The sequence below is a fragment of the Aotus nancymaae genome, unplaced genomic scaffold (assembly GCF_030222135.1).
Source record: "Aotus nancymaae isolate 86718 unplaced genomic scaffold, 86718_ANA_hifiasm-v0.15.2.pri h1tg000021l, whole genome shotgun sequence".
Lineage (NCBI taxonomy): Eukaryota > Metazoa > Chordata > Mammalia > Primates > Aotidae > Aotus > Aotus nancymaae.
In genome coordinates this window covers 30,401,965-30,422,642 of record NW_026988433.1, presented here as the reverse complement: position 1 = coordinate 30,422,642, position 20,678 = coordinate 30,401,965, and the positions used below count along the sequence as shown (strand labels likewise).

Here is a 20,678-nt window from a genome sequence, read left to right as displayed (position 1 = left end):
CATAAAACTCAAACTACGTAGGAAAATTTAAGCTTCTTTGTGGAAGACCTTCATGGAAGACTAGCAAGTCAGGAATGTGTGAAGACAGACAATACATTGATAATACCTTTTGTTTTGGGTAGCTTCTGAGTTAGCAAGCAATACAACATGCTAGCTTGACCTCAAATTAAAATTAGCTCTTTCCTTTATTTCTTTTGTAAGCCTCCAATCCCTCAAACTACGAGGGTTTATTAAGAAACATAGTCCTAGAGTCAGGTTGATCAGATTTAGGATAAAGAGACTTGATGATGTTAACCAATGGATGGTAGAAATTAGGAAAAAAAGATTTCATGAATGGTTAAGAGCTTAAATTTCTAGAAAGGATTCTGAGGTGTTGCACCAGAAGAATATGACATAGCAGTTCACTTTGAGTTTATGGACTGTGGTTGTGAGCACTACCCTCATATGAGTTTACTGAGTGTAAGTTTAAAGGGTCCAGCTGTGCAAAGAGCTCTGGACCAAGTGTGAGGTGACTGAACTGTAGCCCTGGCTTTCCGACCAGTAGCTCCGGCTTTTCTGACCAACTTTTACGACCTCATGCACATCATGTTTTTTCTGGACCTCGGTCGCCTCATCTGGGAAGTGAGAACACTGGACCAGATTGCTCTATATGGTTCTTTCTAGCTCTCTAATTTTTCAATTCTGCTTTGGCAAATAGAAACCACTTGTAGTGTTTAAGGGCTGGTGCTCCAGCTGTTATTCATACCTTAGCCAGGGATGTAGCAATTGCTGCATACCTTCCCTTGCCCACCACTACTCTTTTTAAATAACTCAGAAGTAGAGAGGAACTGAGTGGAGGTTATGTTCCCACTTTCATAAGTAGACTTATTGGTAAGGGTCTAGTAGCCTTTGAAAATTACCTGTTGACTAGAATTAGCTTAATCCTGAGCTAGGCATTTTCAGTGGAGCAGCAGTGAAGGGGTCCTAAGAGGTGACATATCAAGTAGACTTGTTGACTTTTTTCTCCTGTATCTTCAATCTCAGATCCACAATGATGGCAGTAGCAAATTGAAAGTCAGGGTATATATTCTGGGGACTGGATTAAGGAACTAGCTTTTGGAATGACATTTTCAATATCAAATCAAAAAGTTTTATTAAGTGCTTCACACTAGATGCTTTGGAAAATGTGGTGGTGGTGGGGGAAACTTAAAACTTAGTCTGTGTTCTTCTGAAAAAGCTCAAGATAAAATAGAATGAAAATTTGCAGCAGCAGTAGGCAGTATTTGATTGTGTGGTTCAAAAGTATAATAACTGCATCAAATGTTGTATCTCTGGGAGCCAGGGGATGTGAGGCACCTGGGATATAAGAACCAATGGTCACTGGTCCATATGGTGATAAAACTCACAATTTTGATTTAATCAAAGCCATGCTCAAACTAAAAACAATTTTATTTTGAGATGGAGTCTCGCTCTGCCCCCAGGCTAGAGTACAGTGGCATGATTTCAGCTCACTGCAACCTCTGCTTCCCAGATTCAAGCAATTCTCCTGCCTCAGCCTTCTGAGTAGCTAGGATTACAGGTGTGTACCACCACACCTGGCTAATTTTTGTATTTTAGTAGAAATGGGGTTTCACCATGTTGGCCAGGCTGGTCTCGAACTCCTGACCTCATGATCCACCCACCTCGGCCTCCCAAAGTGCTGGAATTACAGGCGTAAGTCACTGTGCCTGGACAAAATAAAAAATTAATTCCCCTAAGTCAGGCTGTGATAAGGACACAGTTTGGATGTGCAACTTGAGAGTGCAAAGATACTTTTTCTGATTAGTGAATACATTTCCTCTGCTGAATGCTGCTTTCTGAGGCTAAGCAGAAATCACCAAAAGCTGACTTGAGAGAACAGAAATCTTTTGCCTATATGTGATATCTCTTAGTGACTACCCAATCACCTCATGGGGAACAAAGTCTTGAAGCAAGCTCAGTGTGGTAAAATGATAGGCCTCATCTCTTTTCTGCTTTTTCCATTGAGAGGAAATACATAGTGATACTGAGTGAGCATTCGGAAGATCCATTAATTAACTCTTGGGTGGTCTCAGTATAAAATGATATGTGAACAGGAGGTAGCAGCATACTTTTCTTTTTAATTAATGAGGTTAAGAAGATATACTGCCAAATTAACTTTTCCAGATTATAATTGTTACCTAAGGTTTTACAGAAATCAAACCATTGATCTAATTTCTGGGCCATGATTAGGGATACATGGGGAAAAGCATCCAATTCAATTCATCAGTCAGGACATATTTGGATGGCACTTTGTTTCCAAAGCCTTCTACAGCTGAGCCTCAGAACAACTTGGAAGTGTATTTTTATTCCCATTTTTATGATAAACTATGTAAGGCTCAAGGGCATTAAGTGACTTCTCCAAGGTCACAGAACTGTTCAGTAGGGAGCTGGGTCAGCCCAAATGTGGAAATTGTGATTGTTTCTGAGCAATTGAATGACTGTGATAGGACTCGGGAAGGGTACAAGAAAGAAGGAGAAAAATTGTAATCATTACCTTTGAATCAGGCTTTTTCACTTGCAAGGAATTGAGTTTATTTATTATGTGCCTGACAAGGGAACAGCTACAAATATTGAAGTCAAAGATAACCAGCAGGACACGGTGGCTCATGCTTATAATCCTCAGTACTAAGAGGCTGAGGCAGGTGGATCATTTGAGGTCAGGGGTTCAAGACCAGCCTGGCCAACATGGCAAACACTGTCTCTACTAAAAATACAAAAATTAGCCAGGCATGGTGGCGCATGCCTGCAGTCCCAGCTACTGGGAGGCTGAGGTGGGAGAATCGCTGGAAGCCGGGAGGTGGAGGTTGCAGTGAGCCGAGATTGTGCCATTGCACTCTAGCCTGGGCAACAGAGGAAGACTCTGTCTCAAAAAAATAAAAAAATAACAAAAATATAACCAACTTCTTTTTGATTTGCTCCACATGGTCACAATTAGACTTCTAAGCATGGGATTCTGCTCTGAACCATTTCTGCCTGCCTTTCCTTCTCTTACTAAAATACAAGAATTCCATGGCTATAAGCAAAAAAGAGAAGGCCTGCAAATGGTTTTAAATAGCCTATAGGAAGAGCTTTTAATTTTCAGAGAAAAGCTTTCAAAACCACAATGACTATTCTCATGGCTTGCTCCAGGCAATGGACCATAGACTCCTGGTTAAACAGTGACTGAGTGTTACTTACACTCAAGGTTTTCCAATCTCTCTAAATGCCTCTCTTCTGGAGATTTGTCTAGTCTAGGAGTCTCAACTGGGGGGTGATTTTGCCCCTGAGGGTACATTTGACAATGTCTGCAAACATTTTTGATGGTAATGACAGGGAGGAAGGGACCGCTGGCATCTAGTGAGTAGAGGTCAAGTATGTTGCTAGATATCCTGTAATACACAGGTCATCTCCTTCTCCCAGCAAAAAACAGTGGCCTGAAATGTCAATAGTGCTGAGGCTAAAAAGCTCTGTTGCCAATGGTGCTTGGGGAAAGTTGAATGGGGAGTATAAGAATGAAGTAAGATTTTAAAGCAGGCTGAGTGTGGTGGCTCATGACTGTAAATCCAGCACTTTGGGAGGCCGAAGCGGGCAGATCACTTGAGCCCAGGAGTTTGAGACCAGCATGGGCAATATGGTGAAACCCCATCTCTACAAAAAGTACAAAAGTTAGCTGGGTGTGGTGGCATGTACCTATGGTCCCAGCTACTGGGGAGGTTGAGGTGGTGGGAGGATCACTTGAGACTGGCAGGTTGAGGCTGCAGTGAGCCTTGTTTGTACCATTGCAGTCTAGCCTGAGCAACAGACTGAGGCTCTGTCTTAAAAAAACAAAAACAAAAATGAAAAAAACCACATCACTTTGTCTCAGAAAGAGGTTGGGGATAGGCTCAGCAAGGAGCCAGAAGAAAAATCTATAGTGTCCTTAGACCCATTTAATCCAGAATTCTAACTCTTGGTGCTCCTTTCCCCAGTTTTATAGGTAATCAGGAGTTGGCTTCGTGTGGGTTGGCTCAGTGTGGACTTTCTAAATCACTTGCCTCTGATGAAAGACCCATTTCATCAGGGTAAATGGCACAGAGGTAGCACCATCTTCCCAGCAATACTCTCAGCATTGATTCTATGTCTGCCAAATTTTCAAAGTTTAAAAAGGTCCCTCAAACAGCTTTTTAGTACCTCATAAAGACCAGAGATGAAGGAAGAAAACCAGAAGAGATTCGTAGAGTATTTGCTTGGGAGTCTGCAAAAATATCAGGTGTAAATTTCTTTTGGCTTGGGACAGTCAGTGAAATCTCCAGAAAAAAAGGCTGATCCAACAACTCATCAGACCATTTCAGATTTTCCGGGAGTGTAGCTTTGCTAAGTCATTCCAAAGCAGTTCTACCAAAGTTGACATTGGAGACAGTGACCAAAGAGTCAGAATAGTATAATATACAATAATAGTCAAATTATGACCTTAAGTGGACTTGGAATGCCCAAAGTACATGTGAAGGCTTTGAACACCATATAGGAGACAGGCAGGGAATCACTTTAGTTTGTACAAATTTCCACAGCAAGGGAACAAGTGTTAACCTAAGTCTCAGGTAGATTTGAAAGGAAGGAACCAACAAGATCTATGTTCATTTAGATGAATTTGATTGGCTGATTCTCCTGGTCATTTCAATGTACTAGATAACTTTGACATAGGCCTAGCTGATTGCTGCTAAATGGGGAAATACTGCCATGGAACCAGAAAACAGAATCACAGTATCTTCTGCTTCTGCCACTAATTAGCTGTGTGACTTTGCACATGTCACTTCTCTCTGGATTTCAGTGTTTGACTAATTATTATTATCATTTTCATTTACATAAATGTATGGGGTACAAGTGCAATTTTGTTACATGAATAGATTGCATAATATCGACTCAATTATTTTTCAAGGACTTCTAAGTTTGAGTTTGTAGCAATCTTCAATTATATTTTCTTTGAGCAATCAGTTAATTTTAAGAGGGAGTGATTACAGAGATGTATACTTAATCAATAATCAGGTTCTTGGGTATCTTTCCCCTCCTCTTTTTGATTTTTGACTGCTCTTTTTTTTTTTTTTTTGGATGTGGAAATCCTTATTCCTGCAGAATGCCTGAACATTTAATGCAAAAGGTTTTAATTTAAAAGAGGCTGTGTGGTCTCTGCTGGTTATACAGTTTCTCTTTGTGTCTGTGCTACTGCTGATCAAATATTGCAAAGCCATTCATGACCTTAGGACAAATGCAGAGGGCCATGTGCAAAGGTTCTGGCCAGTTGCAGAAAGCAATATGCCAGATGTAAACTAAGTAAAGGGTTTTTCTTGGTATTTAAGGTTCAGTGAAAAAGTAAGAGGGGCAGCTATGCTAAGAATGAAAAGCCAGAGCTTGGCAAGTGCTTCTTTAAGTGGCTTTAGCCAATGTGAGACTAAACAATGCATTAAATAGGCATACAACTTACTGCAGTTAGGGAATTACATGTCAAATAACACCTCTTTGCTATGTTTTAATCAATCTCATGTATAGATAAAGACAAACAAAATGCTGTGTTGTCATCTCCTTAGTCTAACAGCTAATAAGGCCTGGGGGTTTGAACTTTCCAGGCAACCAAAAGTAATTCTTTGGTATGTAAAAACTTGCTAATGTCTCATGGAGAGGTGTAGGATGGAACTCTTCCAAGGGCAGCAGCTCAATGCAAAAATGATTTTTTGCCACCATGGGTTGTCAAAGATGTCTGACTGCACAAAAGAGCAAAGCAGGCTGTTACTGAGGACAATGAGACATCTCCTTGGGAGAGACCTCGTGGTGTTTTCACTGTGTCTGAATCTTTGGTGTGTGCCATAAAACCACAAGGAAGGCTGCTGGAGCGACAAAGTCAGCTCTAATGGAGACCTTGGGCAATGATGGCATGACATAAGATGTCTAGTCAATGTATTGGAGGCCATTGAATTAGCAGAATGCCAAAACTCTCTCCTAGATCCAAAATGTCTCCCCTACCAGTCATTGAAGACAAGAGATATTTCAATACCTATGGTCTTCAAACAACTGGTTGAGTAATACCAGCAAAGGTGGAGGTCTTCCATCCCAACCCCTAGCTGCTCCCACATCTCCTTTTATAGTCAAGTTGGGGATGTTTCTTCCTGTCTGGATTATGCTGTCTGTGACCACCTCCCTTTACCACCACTCTAATAGCACCCCAAGAAAAAGTTTGGTCCATTTAAACAGCCTTTCTCTAGTAGGTCTTTGAGAAAAACCAATGAGCAAATAGTTGCAAGTAATAAAGCACTTGAGGTTTCCAGGAAGAGGAAGACTTGAAGTTGGCCAGAGGAGAGGCTCCCCAGAGTCTACTGCATATCCTGGTGTACAGAGGTGAGTTGCAGTGCTCTGTCTGAATTCAGCCTGTGAAGACTCTTGTACGGCAGCAGCCTCTAATCAAAGAAGACTTTCCTTGTGCTTCCTGAGGAAATTTTTTTTTAGCATTACCTCAATTTTTCCAGAAGCGAAAATATAGGGTCATTACATAGATATCTCTCTCATGCCTCCTTTCAAGGAAGTGTTCAAAATCAATTTAGTCACCCTGGGATTCTTGGTCTTTATCTCCCAGGAAACTACAGGGAATTTGGAAGCATCTTCCTATGCTACACACTTCTTGGAGGCAAGAGAACTTGGCTCTGTTTCTGGAGTCCTTCAGTGGCGTTAGTTACAAAACCTTCATGTCTCACATTTCTCATTTGTCCCATGAAGCAATAATCTTTGCCTACCAAGACTGGGGTAAAGACAAAGTGAGAGAGCTGATACAACTGGATTTTGCAAAAGTAAATATACTAGATAAACATAACATTCTTCATGTTATTATTACTAATACTACCTCATAATTCTTACTACTCATAATAAGTTTTTAAGCAGCTGGCTCCAAGGAGAGAAAATGAGTATATAATTAATTGGGCAGTTCAGATACCTCAGCATTGGCAATAGATTCTGCAGTTGATCTCAGAAGAAAATAAGTAAGTGTAATAGCTCACATATGTATGGTGCTTACTATGTTGCCAGGCAATATTCTAAGTTAACATATTCTAAACTAATAACTAATTTAATCCTAACACCAACTGTATAAGGCAGGCCCCATTTTACAGATGAGAAAATTGACAAACAGGTTAAGTAACTTGCTCAAGTTCACTCACCAAGTAAGTTGCAGAACTGGGGTTCAAACTTGGGATGTTGGGCAATAGAGGCCATGCCCTTGGTAGTGAACCCTTCACTCACCTGTTTATAACTCTCCATCAAAAAGGAGATGGTCTTGAAGGGTATTAGCATGTCAGAAAAAAATGCAAAGCAAAGTATTTTCTAATTTTACATCATTTTCTTAGTGGTCCTGTGGTTGCCGAGACTGGTCCTTTATTATTTAAAATAGTAGCAAGCATTTGGGGTCAATATAAAAACTCATTGCTTTTCTTTAACAATATCTGTGGCCTATTAGCTTAGTGGCATTAATGAGGCCAGGGTCATAAGGTCAAACCCCACATATACCAAATAGTTTCAAAGAGAAAAGCTTTTCCACAGCTAGTGACTATATTCCTAACTTTGACCAGCTGTTACACAGATGCACAGCAAGCAGTCTAAGGGGTACCAATCAAAGGAGTGAAAATGGTGCAGCTCAAACCCAGCCCCACTCAAAACAATGCTAATGATGGATTAGTGTGATGTCAAATGCCCCAATTTACACTCTCTTCTTTAATTGAAAAGATAATAGGTTGGGAAGAGATTTAGAAACCTATAGATTCTTATTTGTCGCCTCTAATTTAATAAAGGGCATCTAAAAATGAATGTACTCACTTGACCTCAAAGCCAGGAGAGTGAGAGAATGTAAAGATAGAAACTGTCAGTGAGTCTATCCTAACAAAGAAAAATGAGAGTTTGTTTTCATGAGGCGTGTGCTTCTTTGGCTCCTTGGTCCAAAAGACCTGCATGTTATTGTTCATATCTGAGCTTCTATTCCATCCCCGAGGGGTTGCAATCCAGCTTAAAGCAAAGCAAAACGAAGAATCTGGTTCCTCTTACTTTAAGTGGGTGGAATCTCCTATCTCTTGGGACCAACAGAAACTACGTAAATAAGATACAAGAGACTAAATGTTCTTTGGTCACTACTTAAATCCAAGGTTCTTTCTTGAATAGCACCAGAGCTTTGTTAATTACAACCTAGACTATGAGTCTATTAAAGTTAGAAGAGGTCATTTACTTTAATAAAATTCCCTTGTTTTATGAACAAGGACATTTAGACCCATGAAATTTAAATGCCTGCCAAAGTCCTACAGCTAATGAATGACAGGTCTGGGAGCAGTTTTCTGGGCAATATATATCAAAGGAAACAAGCTTAACTTAATAATAATAACCTAGATCTAAGAAGGTTGTTGCAATCAATAATGATGAAAGTTCATTGTAAAGTTTCACTTAAAGTCCTTACAAAACAGTCTGTTTTAACACACGAGGAATGCCATTCGTTTATTCAGACCTATTCTTAATAACTATACATTGGAAATATGTTTTACAAAAGCTATAAATCCTGAAGAGTTGCAAGAATATCCAACTTTCTTTTCTAATTGATTTACTTCTTTTCCCCAGACCACCAAGGCAAAGCATATACAGTTTATTTAAGGGACTGTTTATAGACTCTTAAAACTAAAAAAGACCCCAGAAACTCTCTTTCTTTCAGTTGCTCTTAATTGAAACCATTCAAGATGGTTGGTTGTCTGTCAATTTTTTAAGAATCTCCAAGGAGAGAAATTCCACAGGCCCATAGCAGCATGTTAAAATGGTTAATCACCATGGCTGTCAAAAATTATATCTATGGTAAGCTTCAATTCTCCTGTTTCATTTGAAGCTCTTTTTCTCTTGGTGTTTTTCATGCAAAAATGAGGTTGTTATGAGCCACCCTTCATAAAGGCTCCATCAATCTAGTAAGAAAATAGCTAGCCCCTTCCATATGTGCTTTCATCTCCATTATGCCACCATTTTTCTCACAGGACTACAAGAACACAAGGCTGGCTGATGGGCTCTCCTATCTTCCCTATGATGCATAGGGAAGAATCAGTAATTAGCTCTTCATTGGATCTTTCATTTCATAAAATGTCTGGGGAAGCTACATTAATTATACATGAACTGTTCCATTTATGATGGGATAATGTTCACAAACAGATAATCTAGAAGGCTGCTTCCACTGTGCTGTAGTGGAACTTGGGCTTGAAGGGAAATATGAGCTCATTCACAACATGGGGTAAATCTACACACAGTAAGCATTACAAAAAGTTTTATTCAGAACAGTTCTAATAGAGTTAAAAAACTCTCCTTGTTAAATATTGTGATTGAGAAAAGTGATAGATATGGAGGCAATTTTCTTTTAGATGTTTGAATTTCAAACTAAAATTAGAAACTGCCTTCTACTACTAAAAATATTGTACTTCCAAAATGGATTTGAAGCAGTTTAAAATAAAAGGCACAGCCACAATAAAACTTTGAAAATAAGCATAACGATAATAATAAGAGTCAACTGACAGTGTATAGAGGTGGAGAAGAATGCTTTCCTCTAAAAAGTATTTCAAAGACTGTATGTGCTTAGAGCTGACTTCTCCATACACAGTACATCTCAGGGGATGAAAAGGAAACTAAATGAAATTTGTTGACAACAGTTAATGCCTGTAAGAATAATTGGCTCAGACACAAAACAGACATCAATGTAGCTTGGGGATGACCAAACTGCAGCAGCTTCTAAATCATTGTTAGTATATATTTTTTTCAGTTCAACAAAAGAAAAGCAGTTTTATTAAATAACTGGATAACCATGAGATGAGAAGTATTGTCCACAGTACTTGACAACCTTGATGGTTCTTAAGACTAAGATCCCAAACAAGTAATTCCATTCAATTCAATTGAATTCAACTGGATTCACTTCAATTCAATCCTGTCCAACAATCAAATATGGGCAGCTAATATAGCATCCAGGCAATGAGATAGACACTTGGATTCAAAGGTAAATAAATATGTCCTTTGGCATCAAGGAGCCCACTGACAGGGTATTATTCTTGGCAGGGTAGACCCTTGTAAGGTGAGACCACAAATGGGACAAAATACTCAGGAAAAACATAAAGGATATAATCTATTCTCCATGGTTATTTTTCTCTTATGACAATAACTTAGTGTATTTTTCTTTTACCACTCAACTCAACTAAGCCCCTTGAAGTCAAGGTCAATCTCTCATTCATTTCTAGGCATCTCATTCATGCCTTGTCCAATGCTTACACATAACACATGCTCCATCAATGTTTTAAATTAAATTAAAATAATCTAAATAGACTAACTTACTTTGGGCAAATAAGATTGTCCAATTGACTAGAATGTTAATGAGAATACTTTTGTGCATGCAGTTATGTTGGACACTTTTGTGCAGGAGGGTATGTCAGATTCACATAAGTCACAGAATTTTATAAGGAAAAACACATGACACACATTTCAATGACAATACTGACAACAACATATGATTTACAGAACCACTTTCTAGCTAGAGTCATACAGTAAACATCAAGAGTTGCTATATATAACTTTTCCTTTTCAAGTTATTCAGATACAATTTTTAAAAACTTGCTGAAATTTGATTGTTGCAGTAACAGAATAAGAAAACCTGGAAATTGGTTTCCATTTTAGTTGTCCAATGTTCTTAAGTAGCTGTGCAAACACATATAAATTTCATACAGTTACTTAGGAACAATCACTTTTTCCATTCTCATTTTTCATCATTTAATGCAAACACCATAGGCATAGAAGGACCCAATTTTCATACACTGTGCATGGAAATTCTGGAGCATGTCATGTCGAATGCCACAATTCAACCTGGCACATAACAAAGGACACTTCTAGACTTAGCAATTACCTAGTGAACTGGATCAAAGGAAATTGCAGAAATGGATTATCAAGACAAAAAAAAAAGTCCTCTTGGGCATAATAAGTGAGAACCACTTTTTCATTTTTAAAAAAATGTGGATCAGTAGCTTCAAATTATAGAATAATTATGACCCACTGTTGGATCATGTGAGGTCCCACCATTATCTTCCACAGGATATTTTAAAGGTAAAACAAGTCTGCTATTGGAAAATCACTCACCCAATGCATTCATTCATTTCCTCTGCAACAGAGAACTGGATAGAATTGCTTTATCGCCAGGAAAATAAATGAATTTACTCAATTAAAGCATTGACTATGAGCAGATAGTGGGAATTTGCCTATTCAATAGTAGAAGGAACTTGTGATTCTTTGTCACTAGTGATTTAAAAACTATTTGTTGACGAATCCACTGTAAGTACTGATCACCAATCCCCTCACCAGCCTCTTTCTTCCCATCTCCCTTACTTATCTCCAGATCTGTACACACAGGCCACCCTCTATCCTGCCAGTCATACACATACATACCCCACCTGCCTAGAGAGAGGCTGACATTTGGGAAGAAAATGAGAGAGAATTCAAGTGTGTGAGTCATCACAGAAGCTATTCAGAGCACAGTGGGTAACTGAGGTAAGCTGTCTACACTGGAGTGATATGAACCTTTAAGAATGATTCATGCTCAGTTTCCTGGAACTCCCTAAAACTCCAAAGAATTATACGGAATGAGCATCTGGCTTTAAATCTTTCACTGTCCTATAATATACAGTGAGTTAAATGCATGGGAGCTAGATTCTTTAAGTGAGCAGTTTCCATAGGTATCACTGACTTTTGCTTGTGCTTATTATTACACAACTTGACTTGGCTGTCTACCTTTTAATGGCTGTTGACTTTCTAATCACCTAAGAGATAAGTGACCCTGAGATAAGTGACCCTGTACTTGTCAGAGATCCTTTTCCAGATGGTGATATCGCTGAAGGGTCCCAGAGAAGAGATATGCCAATAGAGAGCAATGAGAAAAAATCAAGGTCAATTGGCAAAGAGGGCAAATCAGTATGGCATTTCAGCCTACATTTAGAGACAGTCTACATGCTTCAAACATGCCTTTAAGTGGAGTTCACCTTCTGTCTGTTCATGGTGATTTCATATTGAATGGAAACATCTAGGATATGCCCTTTAATATTTTTTTCCAGATCCACATGACTGGAGAGTTCTTACTATTTTACTCCAAATCACATAGCACTTAAAGCAGCCCCACATGGGTTCCATATGTTTATATGTGCACCCATAGATTTTGAAAACAAAAACATAATTCCTCAGGGTTATTTTGTCCTATCCTTTCATTGAAAGAATGGAACAGTGAGGGTAGATTATAATAGCTGAAAGAAGACTTAGCAGGAAGTAGTTAAAGACTAATTGTTAAGGAGGAAAATTCCATTCTAGATCTGTAAAACCTGCCAAAGCCCAGATGAAACACTATGCTTACTTTAAGGTGAGGAATCCTAGAGATCTAGGATGGCTGCCAGACACGGGCAGTCATTCAGTTATTCACACACTCCCTGCGGTTGTAAATCCACAGAGCTGTACACTTTAGACCTGAGCAGCACAGTGAGAGGGAGGGATACTTACTGAAATAAAAGCCCCTTTCTCCACACACGAACTGGAGAGCATCCACCAGCTCAGCTCCGCAGAGTGTCTCCGGTCCAGCTGTGGCAGAGCTGGTGAAGGTGAGCAGACACAGAGCCAGGTAGAAGAGATGCGAGGAGGACATGGTGTGCATCTTCACCTGCCCAAGAAACAGAAGGGTGGTCAGGTTTCCTCCTTGGTCCTTGCAAGGGAAGTGGGGTGGGACAGAAGTGCATTGACTCCCATGATTCCATGATTATCATTCATCAGGACTACCTGGCACAGAAGTGCAATAGAGAACATGAGAACCCAGTGGGAGTCGTGGATGTAGCATGTCTTGGCATCCAGCAACCTGTGTTTATTCCCCTGGCTACTGTGGATCCTTGGAGGAATCCTCTCTGAACCCCTTCTTTATGGGTTCCTATTTCAATGAATTGAGATAAAATATCTAGAAACATTTACTATGGAAATGAAAGATGCTATTATTACAGTGAGATCCCATACCATTCTGAGACCCTGGTAGAACTTTTGAATTATCAAAGGTTAAATTGTGCCCAGTACAGATTTGGAACCAAATAAGTTTTGTTAATTTGAAGTCTCTCAATATTGGCCATCCACAGATGGTATATGCATTCATTATTGACCAGAATATTTTTAACTAAACATCATTCCCTATTTTTGACTAAAAAGAATTTACTATGGCCAAAAAAAGGCTTTTGACAATACCATATATTATCAAAGGTTTTTTTTTTTTTTTTCCTCTTAACATGAGAAAGAGACAGAGACAGAAAGAGTCAGAGAGAGAGAGAGAGAGAGAAAGAGAGAGGGAGAGAGAGAGACTGATTCCTAACCTGGGGAGTATCAGCCATTGACATAACCACAAATAGAAGAAAAATAACAGAAATAGAAAAAAATATGAGAACTGAAGAATGAAATTGGCTCAAGGAGAAGCCACTTCTTCTGCATTCTAAAGCCCCTTGCCTCAAGTCCAATATCAAATCAACATGTGTTGAGAATCCCTTCTGTGTATATGGCACTAGGCCCAAACCTGCAAAAATCTTTTATTTTTAGTCACAGGAATTCTGGCTTCATCTCTTGTAGGGACTTATGTGTCACCGTATCTATTTTATAGAAAAATATGCCAAGGGACCCCTGGTTGGCATGACTTAGTCAATGACAGACAGCCAAGTGGCAGCCTTGCCAAAAGTAGCAGTCCTGTGGCTCAAGTCTCTATCCTCACTCTAAGTAGTAGAAACTATGCTAAGGTGATCATTAAGTTTTCCCGTATTGTTACTTATGGCACAAAGATGTGGTGGCTTCTTCCAAGAAACCTCCCAATGTGAGTGGCTTCACTTCTCTCAGATGCATCTACTTTCAGAATCATGGGAAGAGTCACTGATGGGGTGTTAGGTGAGGGGCCTTATTAAAAGGGTTGTGGAGTTACGCTGGAAATTATCATTATAAAAGGAGGCTTTTATGAACCTCATAGTAGCGGTAAGTCCATTCAAATCCATCATTTTTGGAGAAACAGACTCAGTCATTTATTTTCTGACCACCCTCCTTGCCCTCCGTGGACTCTTAATTAAATGGCTCTATATCAGTGGCAAAATTTCCCCCCTCATTCTAATGAAGATTTTCATTTTTGTAGTCAGACCTTCAGCCCAGCAATTGACAAAACAAAACAAAACAAAACAAAACAAAAAAAAAAAAACCCAAACTCCTGTCTCTCATTAACACAACGCAAATATTTAGTTAACTCTTATAAAACAGTTGAAGATGAAAAGCGCCCTCTATTTGCAAATCATCATAAATAATGGACATAAAATAGAAGAGGAGGGAAAAGCTCAACAGAAAATTTATTGCATTTTTCTCAACAGGATCTCTGGATGGAAATCTTCTACCCTGTACATAGCCTGAAACATCGGGACTAGTAGAAGCAAGTTATCATCCAGTTCTTATTTTTTTTTTTAGTTATAAAATAAGTAATGGGGGTTTTCCTGTTCAATATTTCCAGTAGAAACCTCAACAAATCCAACCCAACTGGACCTCATGGCCTTTTTCAAAAGAACAAACCTGTGATTGATCTTACAGAGCATATCCCCACACTGTGGGAATGGGCCAGTTCTAGAAAGTGTGTTATTCTACCAAATTCTATTTCTCCACCCCACCCTTCTTTGTTGAGTTTATAGCAATGCTGAAGGCTAAGCACCTGTAACTGTAGATGCCTTCAGATTCTTCAGTTTTTGTGAAATCCAGAGAAAAAAATTACTCAAGTTATAACCTCAGTGAATTTCAAACTTCATTAGATGTCAAAACTGTATTTTTAATAGTTATAGTATAACACATTTAAGTGTAGCAATACATATAAATCTCTAGAACTTAAGAATTTAAGAGTTTTAAAATAGATTTTCCTTTTTCTTTCTTTTTTTTTTTTTTTTGCTGAGCTATATTGTCAGATAAATCTCAATACTTACAGTTCTAGTACAAGACAGAACCTCTGTTGCATTTTCCTTGAGTTTAGGTAATAGTCCAGTATACCCACAGAGAACCAGAGATTTTATCACATTATGTTCCCAAAAAGGAAAACAAAACCGAACTTGCTTAGGAGTTAAAAGTGTGAAACAAGTGGCCCCATATGTTCATTATTTCCTTGGCCTTTTATTTTGCCAAACACAAAAGAAATACATGGAGAGAAAGGAAAGATATGATAGAAAAAAAGGGAAGAATCAGAAAGACAAGAGAAAAAAAGAAAAAAGAATCAGAAAACATTTTCTCAAAAATCATGCACAAACCCAAATTTTGAAAGCCCTTTCTCTTTTTTAATCTTAAATAAATGGAATATTAATTGATTCCAGATGTCTAGACTATAATGAAAATGCCCCGTAAAATTTGAGGGCAATAGTCATAAGAAAATACTCACTGTAGGTGTAATCACTTTTGCTTGTTCCAGGTCTTTTACAGCAGGTCAGGGTGTATATTATGAGACCGATGTGAATAGAAAACTGAGGTCTTAAAACCATGTGCTGCTTTGTGGGTGGGGTTTGTGAAAGCATCTAATTACATTTGGACACCCAGGCAGGTATGCTATGCAGCTGGGCAAACTGCCTTTTGTCCATTCAAACAATGAACAAATTGCACAGCTGGGATTTAAGTCCATCTTTTTCCCCTAGTCTAGCCACCTATTTTCATTGTATGCCTATTGTAGCCGCCCAGATAGTGACCCAAGCTCCAGTCTACTCCCTAACTCCCTTCCCCCGACTCATTCTCTTGGAAATACCTTGAAACTCAGTACAATCAGCTTGTGAGTTCTGCCTCTGGGCAGGACAACTTTACTCACTAAATTACCTATGAAAGACCAAGCAGCTTCCTCAAACCACTTTCTGCCTCAAGTACAGAAAAAAGTAACAACTTATTACGAGCTCCACTTCTGAAACGTTCTGCATACAGTGCATGAAAAGTGCATTTGGAGACAATTTTCTTAACTTGTAATTAACGCAGAGATAACATTCAACGGCCTCTTTTATGATCCCCTAAGTAGGGAGACAAAAACTCCAGGTGCTAGACCACATAGTATGTATGCATAGTGGTGACGTCATTTCTTTGAAAGCAAGGTGGCCTGCCTGTGTTGGCATCTCAGGAACAGCAGAATCAGGTGCCTGACAAGGGTGTACCTTTAACTCCCGGAGCCACTTACTTGACTAGAGAAAGTCCTAGTGGTGGTGTTTGAAAGCCGCGGGTGAGTGCTGCACTAAGTGGCAGAGGGATCTTATGAATTGAGCCTTCAGGCAATTGCATCAGTGGAGCCAGTGACAGCAGCTTAAAAGCCCTTGCAAATTGAAAATACCCAAGTCTTGAGGGATATAATATTGCTGAGAATGGAAACTAGAACTACGGCCAGCAATCAGAAATGAGAAGTCGGTGCACTGAAAACAGCAGCCAGATTTACCTAAAGGGACTTCACGACACCGAATATAAAATCAGAGTTTTACAACACAAAACCCCAAGTCCAAACTTTGCCCGTGAAAGTCCTCTTCTGAACAGAAAGGTTGGGCAAGCAGCTGTTAGAAAGTTTCTGCTTTCTATATTCAGTATGTATTTGTTTAAATTATACAAATATACACGGTCAGCAAGAGTTGTCAAGGAATTATCTCCTGGAAGAACAAATTACTTTAACTCTCTGGGCGTAAGTGCAGAGTTCCGAGACCTGAGCTCCAAAGATCATATTAAAAAGCCTTAGTATCATCTAAAATATAACCCTTCATATATGGCATGCCTTGTAAATAAAGTCCTGATGAGTTACACACACACACACACACACACACATCACACACACATGCACACAAGCATGGTCTTAAAAATAAAACATCTGCACCTGCAAAAGAAAAAGAAATCCCCAAGTTAATATCCACGCTCTATAGCCCTTAGCCATAGACAGGATTTAAAGGAATCTTCTATAATGACACCACGGAAGCCCTGCAGAAGTGGAGGATTTAGCATAAGTACCTTGCAATAGTTTCTACTCATACAGATATCTGTGCAAATGCATCCATCTCCCCGAGCTATTTTTCAGATTCCACAGAATTGCATATTCAGCAATTTATAAATAACTCTCAGTTCCAAAACAATGAAAATTTTAAAGTGAACAACAGTTCTAGGCAGAAGCAAACAGTACACAATTTAAATAAAATTCCCCAATGACTTCAAAGAGTAAGAAATATTTACCTTCAAGAAATCACAAAAGCAGCACTTAAATAATTGGGTTGGAAGACTGCTGATTTTTCCCATTGCTTCTGAAGTACAAAGTCTGAAAATGAATTGGTTAGCAGGAATAATGAAGCAAAAGAAATCCAGAGAGATGGGAGATGTTGAGAGCAATGTCACATTTCAATTTTGAGGACTTTATTCCATTGCGCAGGCTCTATCTGCTCTGAATTTAGCAGTGACAGTGAGATTTAGCAAACAGAAGAGGGATTTAGAGAAAATCCTCACATTTATCTACAAAACACAGACACTGTAGACAGGAAACAGCTGGGGGAACATTTGCCTTCTCTCTCTCTCCCTCTTCTGGCAAAGTTATCGAGTAAGGACTTTTTTGGGCATGGTGACAAATAACATCATACCTTTGCATTTTAAAACTAGAGCACAGAAGCATTTTTTTCCCTTAAAAGAATGTGTGTTAGTGACAGGGTTAGCAGACATTAAAATACGTATGCTGCTGTAGAAAATAAGGATCTGTTTTCTGATTAACTTTCTGCTGGTCATGAAGACACACACATGTCTGCTAATACACCCTACCAGTATTAAAGGAATATACACGGGGGATGGGTGAGCAATTTTACGTTCTAGAGCAAATGCAAAATTTAAAACAAAAAAAGCAAGAAAAGATGAAAAGACCCTCTCCAGCAAACTCTACGATTTTAACCTTGAAGTGACGGGTAAAGTAGATTGGAAGACAGGACTCAGGTGACCCCTTGTCCTAGTTGCCAAGTGAGGGGAGTGATCTCATTTCCTAGAAACTATGCAGGGGCAGGCAGCAAGAAATTGGTCCCTTTAGGACACTATCTCATGCTTTTTCTCCTGCAATGAGGCAAAGACTATGCCGAACTCTAAAACCAACTGAAATAGAATATTTTTCTTTATTCTTCCACTAGGCTGCTGGTCACTGTCCCCTCCCCACTCCACCACTCTGAAAGAAGGGTATCTGGGGAGAAAACAATTTTCCTATAGTTCGAATTTTCTGCATAATTCAAACCTGTGTGTGTGTGTGTGTGTGTGTGTGTGTGTGTGTGAAAGAGAGAGAGAGAGAGAGAGAGAGAAAGACAGAGGGAGTCTATGTGCCAGAGTGTGTTTTCTTTCTCTGATTTTTGTATATTCTAAATAACACCAGCTGGCTAGCAATACCCTTTCAAGGGTTATGATGTCATTCAAATCCCTCAACTGGGTGACTGGCCTACAGCATGGTCCAAGCCAGCTGTTTTGCTATTTATAATGTACACTTGCCTTTGCCACTGAGAATTCAGTTCTGATCTTTTGTTGGTACAGTTTGTACCTATTTCTCTTTGGTTTTGTGAAGCAGTAGATAAGAAAGTGAATTATAAAATAAGGCTGCAGAAGCCCAGAGTAGACATACCTTTTTTCCCTGGAGAGCTCTCCAGGCTTGGTTTCCCAGGAGTGGTAGAAATTACCTGGACCTTGAATTTTTTTTTTTTCCCGCACATGACTCTCGGGGGACTGATGCATCCCATGAAAACAGAGGTGTGCTTGAAATATTTATGGATCTTTATGTTGTCCTTGGATCTTTATGTTGTCCTGGGGTCAGAAATTTGTTTGTTGAAGTGGGTGCCCTAACAAAAAACAAACAAACCTGTTTTGTTTGGAAGATGGTTGGGTTTGTTTGAGTCTTCTGGGTGGGTAATACCTTGTAGCAATGTTTACCTTTCAGAAATCAAAGTTAGAAATCTGGAATTATGTTGTGTCAATGGTGCCCTATGTTCAGCAACATTTTGTGAGCTCTACTATGTGCCTAACTAGGAAAACAAAGAGGGATAAGATGTGGTCAAGTCCCTTCAGGAGCTTTCAGCTGAATGTCAGAAACAAAGAGGAAAACTTCACAGTCGTGTGATGGGCACGTGTGCTTTTAAAAACATGAACAGTGCACAATGAGAGGGAGTGACACATCCTCTGGGAAGACAGGGAAGCAAAACCTTTTAAAAAATCCAAAATAGGGGAGTCAGATTGTGTCATGAGAGGCTTTGGGGTACCATGTTGGGAAGTTTCAGTGGATGGGATTTGACCTAAAGAGTATACCAAGAGGTATTATCAAGAGGTGGCTCTGTAGGTGGCCCTGGATTATTATTATTATTATTTTTGAGATGGAGTTTCACTCTTGTTGCCCAGGCTGTAGGGCAATGTTGCAATCTTGGCTCACCACAACCTCCACCTTCCAGGTTCAAGCGATTCTCCTGTCTCGGCCTCCCAAGTAGCTGGAATTACAGGCATGCACTGCCACACCTGATTGATTTTGTATTTTTCTTAGAGATGTGGTTTCTCCATGTTGGTCAGGCTGGTCTTAAACTCCCGACCTCAGATGGTCTGCCCACCTTGACCTCCCAAAGTGCTGGGATTACAGGCATGAGCCACTGCACCTGGCCCGTGGATTATTCTGAAATGCGGGGATTACCCACATGTGCAGATGTGTGGGTAATCCCTACATTTAAGAATAATCCATGGGTTCCTTTAATAAGCTCTCCTTGTGCACTTGATTTATGACAAATCTTTTTCTTTTCTGCAGCTTTTGTGGATCACCCCCTTTCTGAAAACCTTATGGACTTTGATGATGTAGATTGCATGAAACAAAAGAGCTCATCTCACCTGTCTTCCAGATGAGAAAGAATTTCTTTCACCAAGTTTGGAGAGTCAGATACTGGCTGGAGTTGTGGTGCTAAGTTCCTTGTTCCACCATTGGGCACCATTACAGGTGAAGTACAGGACTTTGTTTAACCCTTTGCACTGCAGTTTTAGCATACTTTAACTGTTCCAAGATGTCCTAGGAGCTAACTATATTTCTCCAAGTCTGTCACCCACTCTGATGTGCTCTCTTGGCATGCTCAGTGCACAGATAACCTCATCCACAACCATTTCATATGAAAGGCTGTTTTAGGGACAGACACTGTACTCCAGTGATATTGACACACTGACTCACAGTCTCTTGGTTTTATAACCCCAATTACCCTTAAAGGATAACTAGGTTTTAATTTATGTCTCAGTTTTTATGTCACAATCAAAGAAAACTGAAATTTCAGTGAGTCGTAATTGTCATCAGCTGTGCTTTGGAAACATTCCGATGAGAGCTATCAGTTTCCAATGGAGGAAGCAATTTCCTGAATGATTAATGTATATTTCAATTTGGAGAATGGTAGAAATTTTTGGAGATGGTGAGCCAGCAATGGAGCAGGGCAATAATTCCCAGAGAAAAGGTCATTTTCTTTGCTAATTCCAGGGGTCAGTATGAAAATGAAAGAGCAGTAAACGTGCCACCTGATTACTTTTTAATGGCTGAGTGCTGTATCTGTTTAGAAGTAAAAGAAATGAATGCCCCTATTACTATAAAT

At 39.4% G+C, this 20,678-nt stretch overlaps 1 protein-coding gene across 4 annotated transcripts in view; it reads right to left on the bottom strand.

Annotated features, from left to right (window-relative positions):
- Positions 1–17,612, bottom strand: part of IGF1 (insulin like growth factor 1) — an 80,953-nt gene extending 63,341 nt beyond the window's left edge. For 2 of the 4 annotated variants that reach the window (XM_021675558.2, XM_012469219.3), the window contains exons 1-2: positions 17,290–17,612; positions 12,571–12,727 (exon numbers count right to left, since the gene is read on the bottom strand). In XM_021675558.2, coding sequence (XP_021531233.1) covers positions 12,571–12,727; positions 17,290–17,352 — 220 coding nt within the window. In that variant the 5' untranslated portion in view covers positions 17,353–17,612. Of the gene's footprint in view, positions 1–12,570; positions 12,728–15,487; positions 15,817–17,289 lie in introns of those variants that run through there. The other 2 variants (XM_021675557.2, XM_021675559.2) reach the window with 2 other exon arrangements.
- Between the last annotated feature and the right edge of the window lie 3,066 nt (positions 17,613–20,678).